The sequence below is a fragment of the Haplochromis burtoni genome, unplaced genomic scaffold (genome assembly GCF_018398535.1).
Source record: "Haplochromis burtoni strain Fernald_Lab_line unplaced genomic scaffold, NCSU_Asbu1 Contig_290, whole genome shotgun sequence".
NCBI classification, from domain to species: Eukaryota; Metazoa; Chordata; class Actinopteri; order Cichliformes; family Cichlidae; genus Haplochromis; species Haplochromis burtoni.
This window is the reverse complement of record NW_024582651.1, coordinates 263298-287841: the sequence shown is the minus strand read 5'-3', so window position 1 is coordinate 287841 and position 24544 is coordinate 263298. Positions and strand designations below refer to the sequence as shown.

The following is a 24544-nucleotide window of genomic DNA, read 5'->3' as shown; positions in this document are numbered from 1 at the left end:
AAAATACAGAATGTTTGGTCAATGATTAGAAGGATGAATGGTATGAAAAGGGAGTATCGTTATCCAATCTTGAGGGATGGAGTAGTAACATGAGATGAGAAAAAGGCAAATGTGTTGGCAAAAACTTTTGTTAACATCCACAGTTCAGGCAATGTTAGTAAGGAAGGGCGATGAGGAAGAGAAATGACAATTACAGAGAATGGAGACTTATTGGAACTGGTAGAGGATACAGATGATTCATTAAATATTCCTTTTACAAAGACAGAACTACATCGAGTACTCTAGAAATCTAAATTATCAGCACCAGGAATAGATCAGGTATGCTATATCATGTTAAACCAACTCAGTGAGTCAGCTAAAGATCTTTTGTTAGAGTTGTATAACAGAGTTTGGGAGGGTGGAAAACTGCCACAAAGCTGGAAGGAGGCTGTGGTGGTGTCCACCCAGGAAATTTACAGGCCTATCGCTTTAACATCAAATGTCTGCAAAGTAATGGAACGAATGATAAATGAAAGATTAATATACTATATAGAAAGTAAAGGCTATATATCTAAACATCAAAGTGGGTTCAGAAGAGGGAGAAATGCAATGGATCCGTTATTGTGTTTGGAACATGAACTCAGCAGAAATAAATAAAGAGAATGTAGTTGCAGTGTTTTTTGACAAAGAAAAAGCTTACAATATGATGTGGAGAGAAACTGGTGTAGCAGTTGTGGTCCCAGAGTTTATGGTGGAAATAGGGAAAAGGATTAATGATGGGCTTTGTTTGTTTGGGTTTTTTAGGGTTTTTTGAGTGATGTTCCAGACCACACTCCATACCAGTTGGTGGCGGTAATGCACCTTTCAGTTGTTTGCCAACCGCCAATATATATGTAGAAGAAGAAGACAGTCTTCCGCTTCCTGTCGGCGGTCTGTCCCTGCGGAGTTGGTATGTACATGAAGTTCAGATTTATCAAAACAAACCTTAAAACTAATCGCCAGAGTCTAATCTTGGACATCTTTTTCAAAGTTGTTCACAAAATGTTAGAAAAAATAAAACGACAGCAACGTATAAACTGTGTTTACTACGTGCTAACCTCGGGATGCTTATGCTGCTAATGTTTAGCTACGTTTTAAGTTCATTAGACTGAAGGCACATTGCGTTAGCTGTATAACATAAGTGTGCGGATGGGACATTTTAATAAGAACAACAATAATAAATAAAAAAAAACCAATCTGTTAAGAAAAACAACCCTTTAATGGCTCTCACTGAGCAATATTTTACCCAGAAAGTTAAAGCAGCATCGTTATTGATTGTAAGGTGATAATCAGTATGAAAATTATCTTCAGACAACGATTACATTATTTTAATTAAAAACAAATAAATAAATATTAAAAAGCCTTCTGTCCGGTCGCGCACCTTTGTGTTTCTGTAACATAAATCACAAGCCGATATTTTCCCTATGACATCACCCATAAGCTCCACCGACTTTCGGGTTTCCCTGCATGGTGCTGTTCACCCAGTCAGTCTAACGTGGGCAGCTGTATGATCAGTGCTCATTCTCCATTTTTAGACAATGACCAGCTCAATGTGTTTTAAACATACCAGGATATTTTAAATATTCCCGAACGCTTTCTTTGATGTGAGATCGATCATCACTGCAACTACACCATACAATTACACATACACGTATCTGCACCCAGATTGGATGTCAGCCCATGTTACGCTGTCATTGTGACAGTAAACTCGGTTAACCTGTGACACAACTACACCTGGAATGCTTTCCAAAAGTACCTCCTGTATCCTAGTCCTAATCTCTTTTCCTAAACTCTTACAAGGAAAAGTGGATAGGAGAATTTCTCAGGATTTAGGAAAAGAGAACAGCCTTACACTTGTCTCTCCTTAACGATGTGACTCCGGATGTCCGCCGAGTTGAAGATGGACTACAAAACGCCACACTGCGTTCCAACCCTGTTGTTTTATGAGGTGATTTAAATGAGAAAAGCCTGTGAAAAAATATCCCTTATTACAAAGGCTGGCATTTTAAAGATGGAAGAACGTTTAGGGTCAGATTTACTAATGTCTGCAGCAGCGCAGAGCCTTCTTTTGACGTTAAAAAGCTGCTGGATTTACTAAATGGCCTCAGTATAAGTTTGTCACCTGAAAGTTGGGAACAGAGGTATTTGTAGGAGTTTCACTTTCAGGAGAAGAATGTTTAAATGAGTCAAGCAAATGTAAATATGTTTCTTATGAAAACCAGTATAACCTTTTTATGGAATACTTTTATTTGTTTTCAGATTTTGTTTAGTGTCTTTCTGATGACTGAAGTATTGCATTAAAAACAACCAGCACAGGAATCCAAATTTAAAGCTGAAATTGTGACAGCTTCAGTCCCTGCGTTCTGTTTGACCAACACCAGTTAATCTGAAACACCGGTCTCCGGTCTTGTTGTCCTCTTCAGCTCACACATTCCCAAACATGGCTGGGAGACGAGCTGCACTGAAGGCCATTGACTGGGCGGCTTTCGCAGAGAGGGTGCCGCCCAACCAGAGGACCATGTTCAACAACCTGAAGACGCGAAGTGATGCCATTGCTGCCAAGTGTGTATTCAGTCTTCAAACCCTCTTCCAGCATTTTACAAAGGCGCATTGCACCCATAAAATAGCCTGATGTGAAGTCACCAACATGCTATTCTTGCCACCCGTGTCATACATGTTTGGTATTATTTCTTAGTATTTAGTTAACTGCAATTAACTTTATTTAGACGACCTCTGCATCTGTTATTGGCATTGCATCATGAGTATGCCCAGAATACACCTGTGAAAGTATGCAGATTTTGTCAAGAAGGGCTCTTCTGTCATGTCTTGCCTTTTTACGTGTCTTGTGATGACAGTAAGTTAGCTGTTGTGTGTTCACAGGCTCACCTCTCTACCCGAGAAACCTCCTGCTATTGACTGGAGCTACTACAGATCTGTTGTGGCTAAAGCAGGCATGGTGGATGAGTTTGAAAAGAAGGTAAGCCTGCACTAAATGTACTGATTCAAAAGAAGTTGGCACCCACGCAACATGCAAATAAACATAGAATGCAATGATTTGTAAATTTTATAAGCTCCTTTTTTTATTTTATTCATAGTAAAACCTAGAAACGTGTTTGAAACCTATCAAATATGAAAAATCTACCACTTTTAATAAAAGTCTGTTGATGGGTGAACCTCTGCCCACCTTTCCTTTTGAGATTCTGCCTATCTAAGCTGCTTTTTATATAACCAAGCATGCAACTGCCCTGTTGCCAATTAACCTAATTAGTTACAAAATGAGATGTTTTATTAGCAACGAATTGCAAATGAAATATGATTTGAGTTCTGTTCTTGTTTACATTTTACACAGTGTCCCAACATTTTTAGAATCAGTGTCGTAGTGCCTCTACAATAGCTTTAATGAAGAAATGTAAAATGTTAACATCATATTAATATTAATGATATTTTCCAGTTACAGGCTTTTGGCAAAATAATCATGCTTTTTAATTTGCACTCATTTTTTCCAGCATTTTTTTAAAGTTTCAACCAAAACAGCAGCCAGATTCACTTTAGTTACAGTTTTTCACAGGGTTTAGAAACATTTGAACCAGTGCTTAAAAATACTGGGGGAAAAATTAGCAGCTGTGCTTTGTGTATTTTGCGTACTTGTGGCCTTTTTCCCAGTTACGTGAATGTATAAATCTTATATTTAATGTGTCCCACAGTTCAGTGCCCTGAAGGTCCCGGAGCCTGTAGACACTCAGACAGCAATTATAAATGCTCAGGAGGAGGAAGCGGTGAGTGCCTCTGTTTGGAGATGGTGGATGTAAGAATGTGTGTCCCATCCTGAACATAAAGCTGAGAAGGACAAAATCCAAAGTTTAATTTTGAAAAAATAAAAAAAGTCAAGCACAACATAATCACGGATAATGAACATGCACATGAATGAGTCTTTTCAGTATTAGTTTAGAGCAGGTAGTGAGCCATTTATATTAAAATACTATCCAGTCTTGTAATGTTTACTTGTCTTCCAGAACAAAACAGCCACTGCCTACATTGAAGGATCCAAGGCTCGTATCGCTCAGTATGAAAAACAGGTGAGCCTTATACTTTTCATTTGTTATTTTTGGACAACTTAAGTGACATTTAACTTTTTCAACACCATCTTTCCTTAAGCTCAAACATCATGCTATTTTCCGCTAGCATCTACTTGACTCGGTTTTGCATTAGGTGTTAGTACTTGGCAGCAGTTTGTCAGGAGCTGGAGCAGAAACACAGGAAGCGATGACGGGATTTTCACTTGCCTCAGGGGTCCAGAAAACGTTTGCACCTGTTAGATCAGGTTAAAGTATCATAGCCACACACGAGACAACAGGTGACTGCTGGAAAAAGTGCACTGGGGCGCACAGCGTTAACATCACGGAATTAATTAGCAGAAAAGGCAGTTTGGAGCTCCACCTGTTTGAGGCGAAGGGCAGTCTTCAGATACTCTGTAATCATTATAGCATTTATCCAAGTTGCAATGGCAGCCTCCGCTCCCTCCTCAACACTTATACTCCCAGAAGTACAAGTATATGTATATAAACACGTATACATTATTATGTATACTAAGGGTGCAACGATACACAAAATTCACGGTTCGGTTCGATATTTTTTCGATACAAAAAAGATTTTCATGCATTTTTAATTTGTCATTTATTAAAATTATAAATATATATTTTAACTCAAAAGTACAGTTTTTAAATTTAACCCTAACCCTTGTGCGTGTTTTTTATTTTGACAGCGAATGCGCACCTGCGGACCACTTATGTGCAGCCCTGGTTATTTAGCTCGTCATATTGCAGCCACAGAAATTCTTTTGTCCATGAAACCATAAAGCTGCACTTTCTTTTTGCCTTATAGTCTGATTTGTCATAACTTCTCCGTTTTGTGGTAAGCTTTTCTTTGGCTGTCACTTCTTCACCCTGACCTGTCTTATTTGGCTCAGCAGAACTGAAATATATATCTGCTGCTTTTACACACGCACTCACATAAGCTCAGCGATTCTCTGCGCGATCAACCTCTCACATGTTTAAGCTGCGGGAGATTTCACTTGTCATGTTTGCATAGTAAGCTAACGATTAATAAGACGATGTCAGAGGAATTGGTGCACAAATTATCATCACTCACAGATCAGTGCTGTCGCTCTCTATACACAGTTCGCACGATTGCAAAGTGAAAGCAAAAAAACAAGCGCAAATTCAAACGCGATTTCAATATGTCACATATTGACAGTGGCTCACCGATGCCAATGACATAATTACCCAGCTACATTTCTGAAAGAATGCAAAAGCATTGACATATATTTTTCCTTCCTACAATAGCCCGACGGGCAGGGCAGAGATAGATTTTGGTAGCCCGACTGAAAAAATCGCTAGCCCCAGGACGTCGGGCTAGCGATATTGCAAGCCCTGTATCTGATTGAGGAATCACTCATCTTTGGAAAAGAGAGTTTATTACAGAGAAATGTCTCTTTCCAAAATAAAAGCTATACTATCCGCTTCTTCTGGGCTATATTCTCAGCAGCATAAAAATATAGGAGAATCATGTGCTAACAGCTGTCTAAATGACTCGGCTAAAGTTAGTAGCATGCTTGTTGTTTTTGTCTTTGCACTAGGATGATGTCGGCGTAAATGTGCAGTCATATTCGTTGTGTTCCCACTAGTGCTTTCAGGTTAATCTCGTTGAAATGACCTTAACGCCACAACACGGCAAATCTCCGTTAACGAGCTACCGCCGATCGCTCCGTGCATGGGGCTAGACGGCCAACACGTTAACGAGCTAACTGCGCTAACACACTAGTTCCCACCCATGTAATTGAGCATTGCAGTGGCACATCCAACATACTGTTTTACTTTAGTCCATGACTCGCTTACCTTCAGGGTCATACGTCACATGAAAACCAAAATAATTCCAAACGCCAGATCTGAATGAGGGTGGGGGAGGTCCATGTTGCAAGGAGAGCTTAACTTCTGTCTCGCTAGCTTGCCCTGCGCTCTTCCTTCTGACTATGCTGTCTGTGTTGAGCGCTCAGTGGATCTGCGCTCGACAGTGCAGCCTAGGCGGAGTAGTCGAACACAGATTCACTGAGCGCTCAACACAGACAGCATCGTCAGAAGGAAAGTTGATAAAATAAATTACAAATGTTGTATTGTTCGATACATATGCGAACCGAAAGCACTGTATCGAACGGTTCAATATCGATACGAATATCGTTGCACCCCTAATGTATACGTGTCTCCACCAACTCTGACAGCCACAGTTTAATTTCAGGCTGGCACACATTCAGAGACAGAGGAATATTAAATAAATTGGCAGTCCAGAACAACTCTTCCACAGTCAGTGATAATAATAATAATGTATACTTTATTGATCCCTGTGGGGAAATTGCTTGTTTTTTCTCTGCATTTGACCCATTCACTCAGTGAAGCAGTGGGCAGCCACTGAGCATGTGCCCGGAGAGCAGTGTGTAGGGACTGTACCTTGCTCAGGGGTACCTCAGAATAGCCATTCAGTGGATTCGAACCCCCGACCTTCCGATCATGGGGCAACCACTTTACTCTGTATTTATCAGATTCAGGTGGATATTCAGTAGCACCCAGTGCTTCTGAATATTGGGTGTTCTTGGAAAACTGGCAGCACATTTTATTCTGAAGGAGAAAAAAGTCTGCTGAGACATTTCCACTTAAGGCCTAGTAGGGTTTATTAAAGCCATGTTTTTTTTTTTTTTCTTTTTCCTGATCATCTTTTCTTCCTTTCCCAGCTGGAAAAATTCAAGAACATGATCCCATTTGACCAGATGACAATTGAAGACCTGAATGACACATTCCCAGAAACAAAGCTGGACAAAGAAAAGCATCCTTATTGGCCACACAAGCCCATTGCTGATCTGTAAATTCACCACACTATTTATATTCCATATGCTGAGGAAAGATCTGTCTATAAGTCTGTACATCAACTTCTCAAGAAATGAAAGCATCGTGTGTTTTATTTCTTTGTAATTTGGCGTAATTAAATCCTGAAATCGTGGCTCCTCTGTCTTGTTTTTTTTGTGGTCATCAAATAGCATCAAGGTTCATCAGTGTTCACAGACCCATTATAAACAACCTCTCAGATCCCTCGCAGGCAAACAACTGTTATTTTATTACAGGATTTCTTCCCAGGCGTCATGAACTCAACTTGATACCTTTGACTGTTTTCTTTCTAAATTTGGTATGAAATATCGCCCGGCTCTCACTGAAAACTCGACCTTTGTGGATACACAGTTTTTAAGCACACACTCGGCCAAGTCACACTCAGCAGAAAGGAGAGTAGTTTCCCTCTTTCGTGGGGTCGGTGCTGCCTTTGGGGAACCCGCAATGCCTCGTCTTTGTCAGTTTTCCTCATCAGAAAGGCAGACGCAGCTCTTCCTTATTGTATATTTACTTCTGTGTGTCGTTAGGTAATCCCTCGATGTATGAATACATGCTATACACTGTTACATTAGACAGTCAAGCAATCCATCAGTTTGTGGACAGCTATGTCTGCAGAACAAATGATCATCCAACCCTTTTATTACGCAGTGTCAGTCTTGTTCAGGCTTTGTTATGACTACAGTATAAATCCGCATTTCACCACAGATGGAAATATGAGCAGTCTCTCTGGGACTGGAGAGAGACTTTAAACATAAAGCCTGCTTTCTGTCCTCTCACTGCACTATTATTATGGCTTTGGTTTGTGGCTTAATGCTGTATGTAACTCGGCCCATCACTGCGGGCTTAATGGTGATAAGTACGGGAATGTACCCCAACCTCGACGACACCGACAAAAGCTGCTGCATTAAGAGGAACCTGCAGGGGGCGACATTGGACTGAAAAAGCATAATGAAGCGAGTCGAGCCTTCTGTGTTCAGCAATGAAACATAGAGTAAAAACATTGCTCTACCAGCGTTTTTGCCTGTTTAAGCCTAATTTACTATGAAATGAGAACATTTTCTCAACCATGACCAACTTTTGGCAAACCTCTACAAGCAATTCTAGTACATTTATAAAGCACCTTTTACAGACAAAGTAACAAGGTGCTTGACACCTAAAAGAATACACAAAAGGAAAACATATATTAAAGAACACACATGAAACTTCCCAAATGCCAAAAAAGAATGCCTTAAGTGTAAAATGAGTACAAGGCACCAGCAGTAACCTACGCTCCAAAGACGTAACAAACATCTTGGAAGAGTAGGTCAGTAAAAGTTCAGAGAGGGTCTGTGGTGTCTTAACCATTCAAAGCTTTGAGAGTTAAAACAAGAACTCCAAAGCTAAGAGGAGGCAGAGTGAAGATACTCCAAAATATGAGAGATATGAAATCCCTAGCTGTATTTTAGACAGACTGAACCTGATTTAAAGATGATTTTTCAAGACATTTAAGTAGACAGTTGCAAATATTTCAGCGGGAAAAGATAAGAGCATGAACAATTTCTCCAATTCCACCTTGGAAACATTTCATCTTACCTCAGCAGTGTCCCTGAGATGAAAAGATCAAGTCAGCTTCCTGACATAAAAGCCTTAAAGGCAGGTAACTGTCCAAGATAACCCCCAGTGTTACACAAAATTTTAATCTACAGAAGATCTCGCAGATCTGAGGTATTGTTTGATCTTTGGGATTAAATATCTGAGCTACTGTTTAGTCAGAAATGTAATTGTTGAAAATGAGCTTTTAACCAACACTTGATGGCAGTCTAATATGTCTTTAGATCTGCAAGTTTAGAAATCTGGTTAGGTGGGAAAGAGCAGAACAGCTGGATGCTATCTGCATACAAGTGATTTTAAAATTTGCAACTACTTGTATAAGAGGTAAGTAGTATGGGTCCCTAAAGAGTGTGATCCTTTACAGTACGGTGAGCATCAGCAGTTCTTGTAATTAACTTAAAGAGTAATGCAGTAATATAAGACTCACAAAATTGCATGCAGATAGATTGCACAATAAAAGGAGATTCATGAGGATTTTAATTTTAAACAGAAAGCAACACAAAATGGTAAGCAGACTGCATTTATGCTTCTAGTCTAGCTCGACCACTCAAAGCTCTCAGAGCCACAATCACCCACTTTGACATGTTGACTTGAGGAGCTGGGAATCAAACCAAACTTCTAATATATGGAAACCTCGGTCTGTCTTCTCCTGAATATTGAACAAATATGTTAAAACGATTCAATTTAAAGATAAAATGAAGAGTAAGATTAACATTTCGGCCTTGCTGTAGTTACAGACAAAAACTAGAAATGGAAATCTTCAGCCAGCTTCACATTTTTAGCAGAGTGGGCTCCCGTGGCCTCATCCATCCACTCTGATTTCTCCCAGTAAGACATTCCACAGTGGAGCGGTGATAATCCTCCCAAAATCTACACAGCATGTCACACCACAGAGCGCTCGTCTCTTTAGTCTGCGACTGGGCAAACTCGACGTGACGGTGCTGCCACCTTTGCATACAGCCTCAACACAGTTTTCTGGAATAGATACCAAAGAGTGAGACTGAAAAAGAGAAGGAAACAGTCTGAAAAAAAGTCAGTGGGGATAAATTGTTGGCAAAAACAAAGCAGGGGGAAAATAAAAACATGCTTTTTTTCTTTCTTTCTCTTGATAAATGAGACCACAAACATATGTGTTTCATCCCCTCTCGGTCTGTAACTCTGTGTTCTTATTTTTCTGTTCTGCTGTGCAACACAACAGGTTCCCCGACTGTGATTAATGGTCAGTGGGAGTCACCTGTGCTAAGCTACTATGCGAAACAGCTACACACATATGCAAGTGTGAGTGCATGACCCCCTGTAGTTATACTTTCCCTTGCCTCAGCCATTCTTTTCCCAGCTGACCATTCAGCTGTTGCCAACACTTGTCTGCTTATTAACTGTTGCCACGGCTCAGGACTCGGCGCACTGTTTTACAGCCAGTAATGATTTTAATGAAATCCCTCTGCTCTCCTGTGGCATGTAACCTGGAATACAGAGTATAAGATGTTTCAACACAATGTGTATTAAAAAACTAAGCCAAGATGACTTGGAGGGCATAATCTTGGTGTGAAAGAAAATATCTTAAACATCCAAAGTGCTATTCACAAGTCTTAAGTCACCCCTCCATTCTTTATGTTGTAAATGTGAAAATACGAGCAGCCATGTATTGTTATTTGCTTTCTTGTAATTTCTCAGTTTGAAAAATGAAGTCATTGTGAATCTGATGCTTCAGTTTTTTTTCCTATTTCTTAAGAAAATCATTTTCAGATATAGTTCATCGACTGCAGATAGTTCTTAGGCCTGACACTTTTACAGTTTCTTCAATTTTTGGGTGGAGTCACTTTTTGGGGGGGCAAAAATTAAAAAAAAAAAAACAAACAAAAATGATCATTAGTTGTAGATTAAGTTTGAAAATTAGGGAAGAATTTATTGTTTTGCAACAGGCTGTTAGCAACAAAGTCATTTAAAATGCAATTTTCCTAAGTTGCCTTTTGTATGTAGACACAACACTGGTTGGACTTTTGAGTGTGGTGCCTTTTTATTCTTAAACACTTCATGGAGCAACGTTAAGTGGCTTCAAATAGTCAGGTACAAGGACTGGCTTGAAAATGAGTGAAAAAGGATTTAATCACCAATGAAAAACTACAAGCCTGAAGAACTGTTATAACTTAAGCACACTTTAAAATATTACAATAAAGTGTGGCTCCTTGAAAACAAAAAAGAAAAGAAGGGGTGGCTACACAATTTTGTAGAAATCTTGGATCCAAGGACTCTGGCATGGTTATTGGGATTGTTTGACACGAATGGAGCAGTGGAGCATTAGTCAATGAGGGTGGAAACATGTTTATTTGTTACCTCGCTAAATGTGACTTTTGCCACATTCATTTCTTGGTTTGTTCAGTGTTGTTGACATATTACTTTGAATTGTGTTAGCCTTAGAAGCTGTCTCGCTGTCCGGACAAACAGTAATGTTTGTATATTAAACACAGGGAGGATGCACCTAGATCCTCTTTAGTGCCGTTGTCCCCCATTCAGAATCGATCCATCATTCTGTCCTCAGAGCAAACAGCTCACATCCGCTCCTGTGTGAAAATCTAAGTGTTCACTTCCTACCTATCCTTCACACAACCTATTATAGCCCTCATTTGGACATCCATCAAATGTCACATGTTAAATTACGCAATCTATCACGCTCTGCACTTGCACCGCCATGGGCTGATGATCTTTGTCATGCCACAATGCCCTAAAATGTGTGTTTCCTTTGGAGGCTAGAGGGCATGGCCCCGTCTACTCCAGAATTTAATGGCTGAATTTAGGCAGGAGCCATTTTTTTCTCCACCTATCCAAAGGCCACAGCCCCGGTCAGAGGTCAAAGTGGGTTGGCCCAGTTACCAAGGAGGAGTCAACCAACAGGGCAAAGCAACTGTTGCTCACTGGGCTGTGCAAACAGGAGATCTTCTTCTCTGACCGATGCATCTGACAGGCCTGAGAGCAATGGGGCCTGAGCAGGTCACATTATCACAATTAGAAAAGAAGCAAGTGCTGATGAATGACAGGTTGTATAGAGCACACAACAACACGCTCATTCAAAGGCAAGATTGAGTCAGGGTAGGTGTAGCGACAGGATGGGCTTTTGTCATTCAGGTCTGTGAATATTTCTATAATGTTCCAGTTACAATGTATCGCATCATTGAATGAAAGAGAGCAGGACCGTGTTCTTATTAACTTGATGCAAAATATGCTCCTTCTATCCAGTTCAAAGTGAAGCTTCATATCTATAAATCCAAAGCTTGTGTTGTTTTGTGTTTGCAAGAAAATATCAGTTCAAGGAGTTTCATCAACTTTCTAGGGGCTGCAAATCATTCACGGCACGGTGACATCATGAGAAAGTTGTACCCCTGTTGACAAGTCCTGCTGTTGCCATGGGGCTGCTGGAAATGGCACTGTGGATCCCAGTAAATGAAGGTCGCTGGGGGAGGGGATGTGATGGCAAGCAAATAAAAGTGTCATTTGCTGCATGTTTGCTTGACGTCCTCCGAGCCAAATTCTGTTCCCTTATTGGGCCGCCGAGCATTGTGGGGGGAACTCAGAGTTGCTCCTTGCAGCGGGACCCCCCACTCTGGAGGACACTGGCGTGTTTGCCGAGGGAACGGGGCACCTCGACGCTGCCTCTGGGATCCATGTGAGCTGACAGCAGCCGCACAGTCACTCATTGAGAAAGAGGACGGTTTAGGACAAAAGGCTGTCTTGTAGGAGCAGACTGCAGCACTAAATCACCATTCACACAAACAGAAATAATTAGTCATAATACAGACATCAGCCAAGAGGGAGTCATCTACATGATAAAACATAGCAGTCTGGCGTTTTTCTATCACGTGCATGAACTCTATTTTCATCAGCAGACTTTGGCCAATGCTACTCTGTATTTTTGTCTGGATGTGATCCCAAAACTTGTCTGCCAACTAGAAGATGGAGCAAAACCTTGTCTTGACAGGCTACCATCAGCCAAAACGAACCTACGGTGATCTCCAAACCATCTGATGAAGACAGCGTCTGGTTTGCTTAATGCATACTACACATTTAGTACGTTGGAACACGTTATTTCCCAATCTTCTTTGATACCTGATACTGAGACATGCAGGGCCATGCTCTGACCCTGCAGTTGCATTTTGCTATAGACACCCAACACCCTAGTCTTTAATCCTGCCATGCAGCCTTGTTGGGGGAGGTGACTGCAAGGAATTTTATGACTGGGAAACTCATGACCCACTGGGGATTAATAATCATGCAGGGAGGGGCCTTAACAGCTTGTTGAACCACTTTTTCTAAGGTTTCATCTCTGTATGTCTTGAAGTGGGATTACAATCATGCACAACAATCCAGAGTGCAGGAAAACTGAGCAATTTATTCTATTCATCAATATAAGCAAACAGGTTAGACCAGGAGTGAGAACTTGTTTATAATTTGCCACATACAGTCCGGTTTCATCTGAAGTGCGCGGGAACAGTAAGGCTATTGCCCAACAAGCTATTAAAAAACCTGCTTCCCTTAGTTTAAGCGCTAACATGTAAAATGTGTTTAACTACACATACAGTCCCTGGGATATCTTTAAAAAGATGAAGCAGGTGTTTAGCAATATGTCTCAGTTTTTCCACATTATGAAGAAATGCTGCAGTAGCAGACTGCAGTGTGGCTCTCTGGGCTTACACTGTGGGGAAAATGGGCTTTATTTACTAAAAAAGCAAAATAAATTATCAGTAAATTCACAGATTTTTTTTTACTGTGTAACAAATAAACATTCTACATTTTTCAAATTAGTGGGCCAGATTAGTTCATTTGGTGGGCAGGTTCTGGACCGCAGGCCGTATGTTTATCAAAAAGGACCCCTAACGTAGAACCTTTGTGCCACTGTGACCAGTGCAAGAACAGTGAGTACAAATGCAGTTTAGACTAAATACATGAAAGCACTTACATAAATGTGCTTTACACAACATTCACCCACTCATACTATCACTTTTTTCTACATTTATGTGCTTTCTATCTAACATTCACACTTATGTGAATGAGTCAGTGAAAAAGGGGCAACTCAGACTTTAGTATATTGCCCAAGGATACTTTGGTATGCAGACTGGAGTGCCAGGGATCAAACCACCAACCTCTGGTTAGTTGATGATCTGCTTTACCTCTACGGCACATATAAAGGAACTGTCTAAACAAGTCAGAAACTAAACTGTGAGATTTCAGAAAGATGCGAGACATCATAAATGAAGCAGTAAGACACAACTATGTAAAACACAAACTATCAGCTATCCTTGAAAAAAGCCACACACGCATTTCTTGATTTATGTAACCTTGCACTGAAGAGATGAATTCTCAGGCACAACAGAGGTCAGCTTGTGCAGCGTCCACAAGGAAACCAGAGCTCTGGGCACAGATTAAATATTGTAAGATACGATGAAAAGGAGATTGATGAACAGCACAAGGTAAATTTTCCAACATGATAAATATCCCACTCAAATAATCACAGAAGAAGAAATTTTCAAAGAAGATAAAAAGTGACTGACAATTGGGCCAGCTGGGGCAGGAGGTAGGGCTGGTCATATAATAACCAGAAGGTGGTTTTATCCCTGGCGTCTCTAGTTTGCATGCTGAAGCATCCTTGGGCAACATACTAAACACCGAGCTGCCCCTGACATTTCCATCTAAGTGTGAGTGTGTGTGTGAATGTTAGGCACAGAAAAAAAGGTTCTTGTAAAAATGTGTGTGCGAAAGGGTGAATGAACCTTGTAGGAAGAATGAAATAGAAAACCACTATAGAAATGCAGTATATTTACTATGGAGCAGCATTTTAAAGTAGTTAGTAGAGAAGGAAAACCCATCCAGCAAAGGCCAGCTGTCAAAAAACAAGGCGGTCGAAACAAATGTACAATTTTAGAAAATTGTACACAGCTGAACTGTAATTTTGTATAATAAACATACATCTACAATCCATAAACTGAAGTCAGTTTCATCAAATAAAATGAACACTAAACAATATAAAAGGCATAATAATATTCCACATGACGAATAGACAGGAAAAAGGGCAAATTTAAAATGGATTTAAAATCGGATAAACTATGTTCACCGTGTACATGTGACTGCATTACAGAAGTGTCACGGCAGATTTGTGTCAGCTTGGAGGCGTTGGGACTGCAGCTGCAGAGTAAGTTGTGGCTCAGTGTGGGTGGCAGCTATCTGGCCACTGGGGCGGTGTGTTTATGTGTGCTGGGGTTAGAGCCACGTGCACAGTGGAGGCATACACACTAACGCACTAGCATACACACACGCACACATGCATGCAAACAGAAAAACCACAGAGACTCTATTGATTCCGGCTAATCAAGGCGGCGGTGTGTTGGGGGTTGCCGCGCATGCATGTGTGTGTGAAGTCAACACATTCCCCACATTCCAGCACTTCCCAAAGAGGCACCGAAATATTAACCACTACACGAAACTCAGAAACTCGGCCTCATCCTACTGCAGGGGTTCTCCTGCTCTTTAACTTGACTGCCCTTCCTTCTGAGTTTGCACCCTGGCTGTAGTTTCAACAGCAGTTTTTTCCCTTCTTTTTAAAAAAATTCCACCCACAAGATGACCATGCAGTGACTTCTGGCTGAATCACGCAGACAGCACAATGGCTCCACATATTTATGTCTGGTTGAGACTGATCCTTCTCAACTGGTAATACAACAAAATCTGACCTCGCCCATGAAGGTTTAACCGATTGCATGTGTGCAATGCATTAATTGAATGCACGCCCTCATGACACAAGAGCCTCTGAAGAACTGCTCACCAGCTGGCTACACTGACTGGAAAATATACACGATGGTCATCATAATTGTATTTATATTGTTGATAGCTTCTTTTCTTTTTCTTTTTTTGCAAAGCTGCTATACTAATGTATAATCAAACACTTTTTGATTTAAGCCATCCCGTGGAACTTTGCACCATGGCCTGATATTGGTTAATCTGTGATTTTTTTCCCCTTTAATTAATTGTTTAACTTTTAAAGGATAAGAAACAATGTGTACTAGAAAGAAAGAAAGAAAGAAAGAAAGAAAGAAAGAATATATTCCAAATTATACAAACTCTGAAAATATCCTCATAACACACAGGATGTGTACAGCTTGCCTGATATAGATACTTATATGAAATTTATATGAAAGGGTACACAGCACAGCAGTCATGTAGAGATATAAGTGTGCGTAGGAAACACCTGAACACTCTGTGTTTGTTACCTGAAATGAAAATGCCGTTTGGCCCGGGAAAAAGGAGAGAGGGTTCTTTTGAGAACCAGTGAAGGACCCAGCAGTCAAATAATACCCACTTACCCTCCTCTTCCTCCTGCTCCTCTAACTCCATGGCTCCTGGTCTTAAAGCCAGAGCAAAAAAAATGTTCACAGTAAGGAATCATTACCATAGAAACTCTGTTTGCATTTCCCAGTGAGCAATTCCAGGACCTCTGGCTTTTTAGCTGGAATCCAGACATTCATTTCAATGGGCAGTGCTGTCTGGAAAAGCTATTGTCCGTGTGGGGCACCTTACTGAAAGACATTCTAGGTGCATTTCCGTTTAAAGTGAAAAGTCAGACAAAAGGAGCCTTGGCCATGAACTGGATGTCATCTCAACAGGCTTGGCTCACAGGCTGCATCAGCTGGTGCTGCACAGCTACAAGTTCCAATATTCCGATTCTTTGTGTTTTATTTAGAGGTGATGAAAATGAAAGGCTTTCATTTAAATGTGGTGCCTGAGCAGAGTTGTGCACGTCATTCAAAATTAGCGTGGTTGGAGAGCGCGACTTTATGCTGCGTGCCCCGTCACAGGGTTGTATTCAGGTTTGTCTTCAGTCGTCTCTCCCATACTAGACTGCTGCGCTGGAACAAAGGGGCCTTTCACATCGACCTTGACACACAGCCACCCCATCACCACAGGAACCAGTGCAGAGGAATCCACCCCAACTCTCTGATATCAATCTCTCTGTACCCCTGGCAGAGAGTCTCAGCTCAAAGCTGAGGTGAAGAAGCTAATGCACATCGTATGACTGTTTTCATTCCAATGGAGAATCAGGTGAAAATGAAACTCTTTAACAGCTTTGTGAATATTGTTTGAGCTACTTTGACCCACCAGGTTTCTTTAAAATTGCAGCATTTAGGCTTCGAGCACTATTGTGTCCCTAAATTAGGTTCATTATGGCCAAAATGATTGAATATTATCAATGAGTATTATTTTCTAATAATTTGATTTATAACATTTTTTAAAGATTAGATATTGATACACTTCTTAAATAAAAGAGGTCTTTACTTTTTTGTTTTCTCAAATGTTGCTTTGCTTTTCATTCCTTTGTGTTTTGTACCTACAGGCCACCATAGTTTTATCTAAAATATAAAATTAGAAATAAAAGCTCAAGTTAGTCAAAGTCAGAGCAGTTAAATAATTATCTTCCGATTACTAATACTTTTGTCTAAAATCTGCCACAACACCCACTTTAATACACACACACACACACACACACACACACACACACACACACACACACACGAAGAGTATGCAAACATCACACATGTAAGCATGCACATGGGAATAAAAGTTTTTATTCTTCTCAGTGACAAAACAAAAAAAAAACTTTTTGGTTTCTTTTTTTTTTTTTAAACAATTGTACAACCTGAAAAAAATAACTCAGGTTTTAAACTGCAATACGTTTTTAAACAAAATAAGAGTCTTTCATTTTATACATCTGTCATAGGAAATAAATTCAGAACTGTACATCACGTTTTTTTGTTTTTGTTTTGATTTTGAACAAAGCACACAGAGCTTCAAAATGTACAATATTCATTCACATTTTATACACATAAAAACCAAATGGGGTCTGCTACATTTAAAAGTTTGCGATTCCTCGTGCGTGAGAAAGGCGGTCTGAACACATTCCACGTTGCATCACCGGCGTTCGGCTAGCACGCTGCTTGGCAACATCCAGCAGCTCCAGCCATTGTCTCCAAAGAGTCACGGCGCAGCAGGAGAGGAGAGGGGCTCTGGGCCACTGGGCCAGTCTCCTCAGTTACTGAGGGCTTGTCCCATCTCCAAATGTGGGCAGATGACCTGCTCAGTTAGTGTCCACGTGACAGGGGTTTGTGCCCTGCTGCTGTGCCTCATGATACAACCGCAGAAAGTCTTTGTAGCGTGGCGCGCAGCCCATCCAGGCTTCCCCAAACCTCACGGCCCCAGTGAACAAAAACTCCCCCTCACCGGACCTCACCCCACACTGAAGGGGCATTTTGATACAGCCAGTCCAGCTCCGTACCCTCACACCCCCAGATACAAAGACCTGGGTTTTCTGTCTGTAAAGGCGACTGATCTCCACAGTGACAGATGAGTGCTCCTCCTCCTGATCCACCTTCCTAATGCTGCCTCGTGCCACTGGAAAAACCAAGCAGGAAGATGGGATTTAGAGACTGGTAACAGCAATATTTCAAACTGTGTGTTTGTATTGGACATCGACGCCAACCATGCAGCAGCAGGAAGCAGGAAGCCTATAATTCTTCAAAACAGCACTTACCAAAGTCACTTGTGCAGACAGCTAGAAGCACTTCAGTGTCACTGCAGGGCTGACAGGACGCTATGTGGAAATACAGAAAGAGGATGGATGAGTTCAGAGAAAAATGGTGTGCAAAAAAAAAAAAAAAATGCATGTGGCGTGATAAAAATCGTGTTAACAGGCCCACAGATTTCCAGTAAACACACATCTGTGGCTGTGTTTGAGTAAGTGTTCCTCACATACAGACAATTAGGGTCACAGTCATTTCCATCCTGACAAATGAATATTTATTTAGAAATGAGAGACCAGGATTCAGCTGAGCTCAGAGTTATACACCAGACAGAGGCACGCTGCTGATAGTAAGCACAACTCAAAAAGCTAAGAGTGTGTGTGTGTGTGTGTGTGTGTGTGTGTGTGTGTGTGTGTGTGTGTGTGTGTGTGTGTATGCATGTCTAATGCTCCTGGGAGCTGTTCAGTCAGCTTCCCTTGCCAAAACAGGAACCCCTTGACACCCCATGACAAACAAGGACCAGATGACGGGTATAAGAACAGTAAAACTAGTAGAGGTTACATCTGACCTCAGCTCTCACAGCACTCCAGCAGGCCTACTTAGACTGCAACTATAACATCAAGGGGGCCCACATTCAGAAGAAGCAAACAGAGGATAGATTTTGCCGGTTTCGTGCACATCTTGCATTACACAGGCACAGGGCAATTAAAGTGCAGGTAATTTAGTTTCCAAAAAGAAAATGTGAATTAAATACAATAGCCCACATCAATTATTTAAAAGTCTGCTCCAGGCACCATTTCACCTTTGATTGGGGTCTGCATAGCAGCAACTCAGCCTGCCCCCTCGTCCAGACTGTTTTATAGCAGTAGAAAGGGCCCTTAATGAGAGCAGTCAACTCCGTGATTAGTTGACTCAGGTGGTCCTGTGGCTGTCCTAACCAGAATGCCTTTATTAACCCCTAGACCTGCTTTGGTTTTCCTTAGTAGTACTCTGAAGCAGGTGGGGGTAGGAGGAGGAGTGGGAGCAAAAAGAGGACTGTCTAGTCAGCAGTGGGTTGAGGGTGAGGAAGGAGCAGTTGTCTGACCACAAAATAAGTGGAAGAATGTTTAAAAAATGTTAACTCAGGTGGGCCCGGTGCACTGGAAAGCACCCTAATTTGCACAACCAGTCATAAAACTGAGCATAAATATTAATTTGGTGTGTGCAATACATCTAATAAGACTTCTTGCCAAAGCGGTGATGTTCACCCTTGGTCATATTTAGGAGCGCAGCTTAACCTTATTTTTAGCTTTTAGCTGGATTGTCTGATGATGGGTGTACAGAGGTGAGGGATCTTTGAGGTCAGCTAGTGTAGCAACACAAGGCACTGCGACATCACTAAAGAGGGCTCAAGGGTCAAACAGCCACAAGCTTGGATGGCTTAGTAGCAGCTGGAGAGCCAAGACTTCAGAGAGGCCAACCTCACCCAGAGCAGAGGTTGTTTTTTTTTTATGTTTTTCTCCAAGGAAGTCAAACATGAAATAGAACCGCAGGAATGGGCTGAGAACCGAGTCAGCATCTCTTTCTGGCCCTCTGCACATGCAGCGCCACTCTGATCAGAACCACTTCACAGGAGCACAGAGGGATGAGGGATGGGAGGAGTGGCAAAGGAGGGAGTGGAGGGGCACATTAGAGTGTCCCTGAAACATCTGGGACCAGATGCATTCCACTGTAATGGAGCACAACTTGCTAATACCGCTCAGCAGAGACGAAACCCACTTCAAACAACTAGGAAGGGGGGGGGGGACGAAAAGGAAAAATACGAGAATGATAAATAGGCAAGAAAGAAAATTAAGAAGTAGGAAATAGTGAGACTGAGGACAGGAAAAGGGAGAATAAGTCAAGCGAGCTGAAAGGGAGGTTAAGGGAGTGACAGCAAGGGAAATACAAGCCTATATGGTCCTAGAAGTTCCTCCCAACATCTGGTTGGAGATACATTCCAATTTGATGGTGAGCAACTCAATCCCAGCACAGTAGGTCAGAGAGAAGAGGAAAGGAAGAAACAAGAAAAAGGAGGAGCAGCAGCAGCAATCAATCTGTGACTCCAGGCTTCAGATGACACGAGACCAATGTCTTTGTGAATCATCCCAGTGCTATCTCAGGCCACATTACAGCAGCAGATTATACTACAGAGCTGAGCCGAGCGAGCTAATGCGGTCAAAACAACTCCTACTCTACGTTTAACCCTCTCTCTGTCTGTTTCTGTCTGCTGTGCCAGATAATGACGCAGGATGTGAATATGTGAACCCAGAGAGCCGTAAAAACAGATGTGGGCCTGATACTGCTCATATTTTGCTTTAGGTGGAAGAGAAGGAAAAAAAAAAACATAGCTGCACAGCTTGAAAATGTGCAGGTTTGGCAGGTACGCAGCGTGAAAATACACGGCTGTTTTTCCATTGGAGGCCCTCTGTTTGACTGTGCCCCTCCACACACAAGCCAGGCAAAAAAAGAAGAAGAAAAAAGAAAACAATAGAAGCTTACAGTGCGACGTTCAAGTCAAATCCAGTCAGAATGTTTGTAAAATGAGCTGAGAGGTGAACGTTTTATCCCGAAAAACTAAAGTTTAAAAGCCGATTTTGACCTTTTAATCCTCACGGTGAAAATATGAGTTTGACAAGAACCCCCCCCCCAAAAAAAAAAAAAAATCCTTAATGTAAACACAATGCTACTAGAAAAAAAAGTCTTTGGCTGTAGTATTTGCAGTGTGCTGGAGCAAATGTTAAGTTTCCTACTATTAGAGTCCAACTTAATAAAAGTTTCCACCAGTAGATGGCTGCATTTAGCATTTAGTGCTCGGTGTGCACCACAGGGGCAGAGCACAAAGGCACTCAGTTCTAGAGGGAATCTAAAGTAAGGCCTTTATAGGAGCTACACAGATCAAAGAAGCAGCAGTTTTCAGGGGTATCACTAAAGATGTCAAAGATGCATCTTACCGACGAGCAAGTGCGGCCCCGCCTTGTGCCTGTCGCTGACCAGCTCGTACTGGAACGCCGTAATCCGCCGACTGATGTCCATGTGGGGGACAGCCTCAATAAAGAGCGCCCCTTCCTGAATGCCGAAGCAGTGCACCTTGCCCTGAGCCTGGTCCTGCTCAGGCAGCAGTAACCTCAGCTTGCCGTTGCGGTCCAGGTAGATGTTGGTGCCGCTGGACTCGGCGGAGGGTTTAATGCAGACAGAGAGCCGAGCGGCGGCGGGAGAGACCATGTTGGGTCGGAGGTTGACGATGATGGCCCCTGTGGGATAAAGCCATTCCAGAGAGCCTTGGGAGCAACGTAGGTACACCTGCTCCACATCCCTGGTGTGGCCTTCATGGGTCAGACCGCTGGATAAAGAAAAGAAAAAGGCACAACATATGAAACAAGCTGCAATAAAAGTGGCATTTCTCTGGAAAGCTTTAATTTTTTTCAACCCCCCTTTACCCAAATAAAGAATAAAGAGACTTATTCACTAATCTAAAAATGATTTTGGGGGCATTTATAGCCTGAATTAACTGACCAAGTTGAAGACCTCTGGCAGACCCAAAGGACATTAAACCACATTCCTCCTGAAGCATTATTAAGGCCGTGCGCAAGACTGGCTGCATGACCAGTCACGAGCCGGAGCAGCCAAAATGACCTCAGCTCCCAACACACACTCCCCGTACCGCATTGTTCCGCCCAGCGCTTTGGCAAAACGCATCACTGGCAAGCTGCCTTTGGGAAGGGTTTGGAGGCAGAAATGGATGAATGGAGGGACACAGGGGCTTCTGGGCAGACAACAGCAGCAACAGTAGCTGGGACTGCAGCATGCAAGTGCAAATGCAGGTCACGCACCGAACCTCCCCTTGCTTTCAAGCAACCAAAGAGACTGGAAGAGACTTGTCCGGGCAGCACTTCGGCCTCTGGCGCCAGCATGACCAAATGACTCCCTCCAGAACTTAATGCCTGGTCGGGATTTGAAAACTCCGGCTCTGTCAGTCATTCTGTGGCAAAGCCTGAGGCAGGAAGCCATCAGCAGTCTACCAGCATACACATGCCAAGCTAGCGGTTTGACTCCGGAGGAGAAACGCCCAGTTTCCTGAAAATGAGATGCTGAAATTCAAAATTTGCCATAGATCTCAAAAGGAACCCGCAGCACATGCTGAGCATATGCCTCTGCAGCCCCATAACCAGGCTCTCCTCAGCATGCCTCTAATTAAGTCCTTTCTAACTTCATCACTTCTGCAGGCAATTAAAGGAGATTAGTCAAGAGTCTGCCTAATGAACAACAGATTATTGGTGGAAAGCTCAAAAGTATGGGCAGCCCCTCCTGACTGCAGGATGATGAAAAAAACAACAACAAAAAAGAAAAGAAAAAAAACCACACTTATTTAAGGCGCAGTTCTGAACTGCAAAACAGATTTCAGCAGATGTTTGATGGGAGGTGAAACTTTCCAGTGCATGCTTCATTTCTTGACGTTTATCAATCATACATCTCTGTGTGGCTACCTTTAATACTTTGAGCCTATGAGTGTGTGCATATGTCCCACACACACACTTTTAGGAGAAGGGAGGGGGGGGGGGGGATAAAACATAAGTAAAAAAGATAAAAAGGCGATTTGTGTGTGGGATGTCATAAACATGTTATTTTCGTATTCCAACGTCCTCCCATCATGTTATTAAAATCTTTGGATGAACCATCGTGTTATTCATATGTCCAACACAACCCCAAACACACGTGTCTCTGACATTACTACGTTTTTCACACAAATAATTACGGTAGTTTCTTAACTTATATCACAAACTACACAAATCTTTTGTTTCCTACAGCCACTAGGCTAGCTTTGTTTTAATTTATCGTCTAACCCTGCCGCCTGCTTCCCACATCACCGCGGAGACTTGAGTTTCAGTCACAGTCATTTCAGGTCGCCACCAGCAGCTTTCATGTTTGCTCACATCCTCGCTTTTTCTTATTTAGCAGTTTAGTTTGACGTTCAAAATACATTCAGTTAAAAGAAAAAAAAAGTCTGTAGACCTCACCTGCCCTTCCAGCTGCACTGGTCGCTTGAGTATTGGCAGAAAGAAATCCTAAAGAGAAGGAAAAGCGGCAGCAAGGAGGCCAGCATCGGGGTGAGCATGTTTATCTCGCCTCACTTAGCCTCCTCTTGAGTGAAACTACGATAAAGTCCACCTCCGTCTCTCCAGCTGCATAGCGTTTCCATGTGCCACGGTCCGCTCCCCGGGGTTTCTTCTTTTATTCTCGAAAAGTTCAGGGGATTAAAAGCGCTTTCCCCATCAAACACACACACTCGCTCAGTAGCTCCGCGCAGCGCTGACAGCCCTCCGTTAAATGTGGAGTGAGTTCAGCTCCGAGTCTGCCTCAGCAGCCCTGATTGCGCTCTACGTCACACCCGAGCGCTCTGTGTATGCTGCGTTCAGGGGCCTCATCTCAGACTCCGATTTTAGAAGTTCGAAATTTTGCGGGTTTGTGTCCTTCCAAATATTAAAGTTGGTTGAATTTTAGAACGTTATCTGTTGTAAATGCGCCATAATTAATGATATATGGTATATCAAATGATTGATCTTCAGCTGGCAGAAGCATAGCAGCAAGAGTGAAAGGAGACCTGCTGCCATGTGTGGTTTGGAGACGGTGGCACTTACAAGAAGTCAGGAGGCCGAGTTGGATGTGGATCTGGGATAGTTTGGACATGGTCATAGGAGGTTCGTGGATGTAGTGAAGGAGGATATGCAGAGGATTGTTATGAGAGAGGAGAATGCTAAGAAAGGGCGAGATGGGGGCAGACGATTTGTTGTGGTGACCCCTCAAGGAAGCAGCTGAAAAAAATAGCTATGCCACATTTAGATTAATAGAAGTTAATTACATCACCAGGAGATTTTTTTTAACAGGTTGGGTTGTAGTCAGTTGTCTAAACACAGATCATTTTCTCCGAGGGGAGACAATCCTATTCTGTGACTGAAAACACCAGAATGTTTTAAAGAATAAGTATATGGCTAATATCGAATTCTTGATATGATTGCTGATTGGAGTTAAGGTAACTTGCTTAAAACTGGTTAATATAATCATGTCAAACAATCCCCAATATCCCTGTTATTTTCTGTGACTGTTTTCTGTTTAGTTGCTCGACTAATGTAAAAGTTCCGACAGCACTTGAAAGTTGCATAAAACTTGTGTAGAAACCACAGCAGCTCCGCAGTTGCAACACTTTGACATTCGTTGAATATTTCAACAGAATAAACTTTATTTATTTTTGTAAGAAATCAGTCTATAAGAGGTCTTTTATATCCCTCATATAAAGTGTTTTATAGTTCTGTGGGTGTCTGTCTCTATGAACAGAAATACTATTGTTTCCCGATGCTGGAGCCGCAAAGATCCCTGTCAAATAATGAGATCTTAGTGCAATGAGGGTAAAGAGGTAAGGAAGTAAAG

The 24544-nt window shown here is 42.0% G+C and overlaps 2 protein-coding genes across 3 annotated transcripts; one reads left to right on the top strand and one right to left on the bottom strand.

Moving 5' to 3' along the window:
- The first annotated feature begins 813 nt into the window (after positions 1-813).
- Positions 814-7065, top strand: atp5pd (ATP synthase peripheral stalk subunit d). Of its 2 annotated transcripts, none has more exons than XM_014339402.2 (6): positions 814-928; positions 2442-2580; positions 2899-2995; positions 3723-3794; positions 4032-4094; positions 6800-7065. In XM_014339402.2, the coding sequence occupies exons 2-6, from the start codon at positions 2459-2461 to the stop codon at positions 6929-6931; spliced, it is 486 nt and encodes a 161-aa protein (XP_014194888.1). In that variant the 5' UTR covers positions 814-928; positions 2442-2458; the 3' UTR covers positions 6932-7065. The 2 variants fall into 2 exon arrangements, with proteins under 2 accessions (XP_014194888.1, XP_042083844.1); XM_042227910.1 differs by lacking the exon at positions 814-928 and adding an exon at positions 1375-1966.
- Positions 7066-17131: 10066 nt separating this feature from the next.
- Positions 17132-23482, bottom strand: metrnla (meteorin like, glial cell differentiation regulator a). Its single transcript, XM_005940309.2, has 4 exons — positions 23137-23482; positions 21073-21461; positions 18112-18171; positions 17132-17972 (listed from the first exon to the last, which is right to left on the bottom strand). The coding sequence occupies exons 1-4, from the start codon at positions 23232-23234 to the stop codon at positions 17659-17661; spliced, it is 861 nt and encodes a 286-aa protein (XP_005940371.1). The 5' UTR covers positions 23235-23482; the 3' UTR covers positions 17132-17658.
- Positions 23483-24544: the final 1062 nt, after the last annotated feature.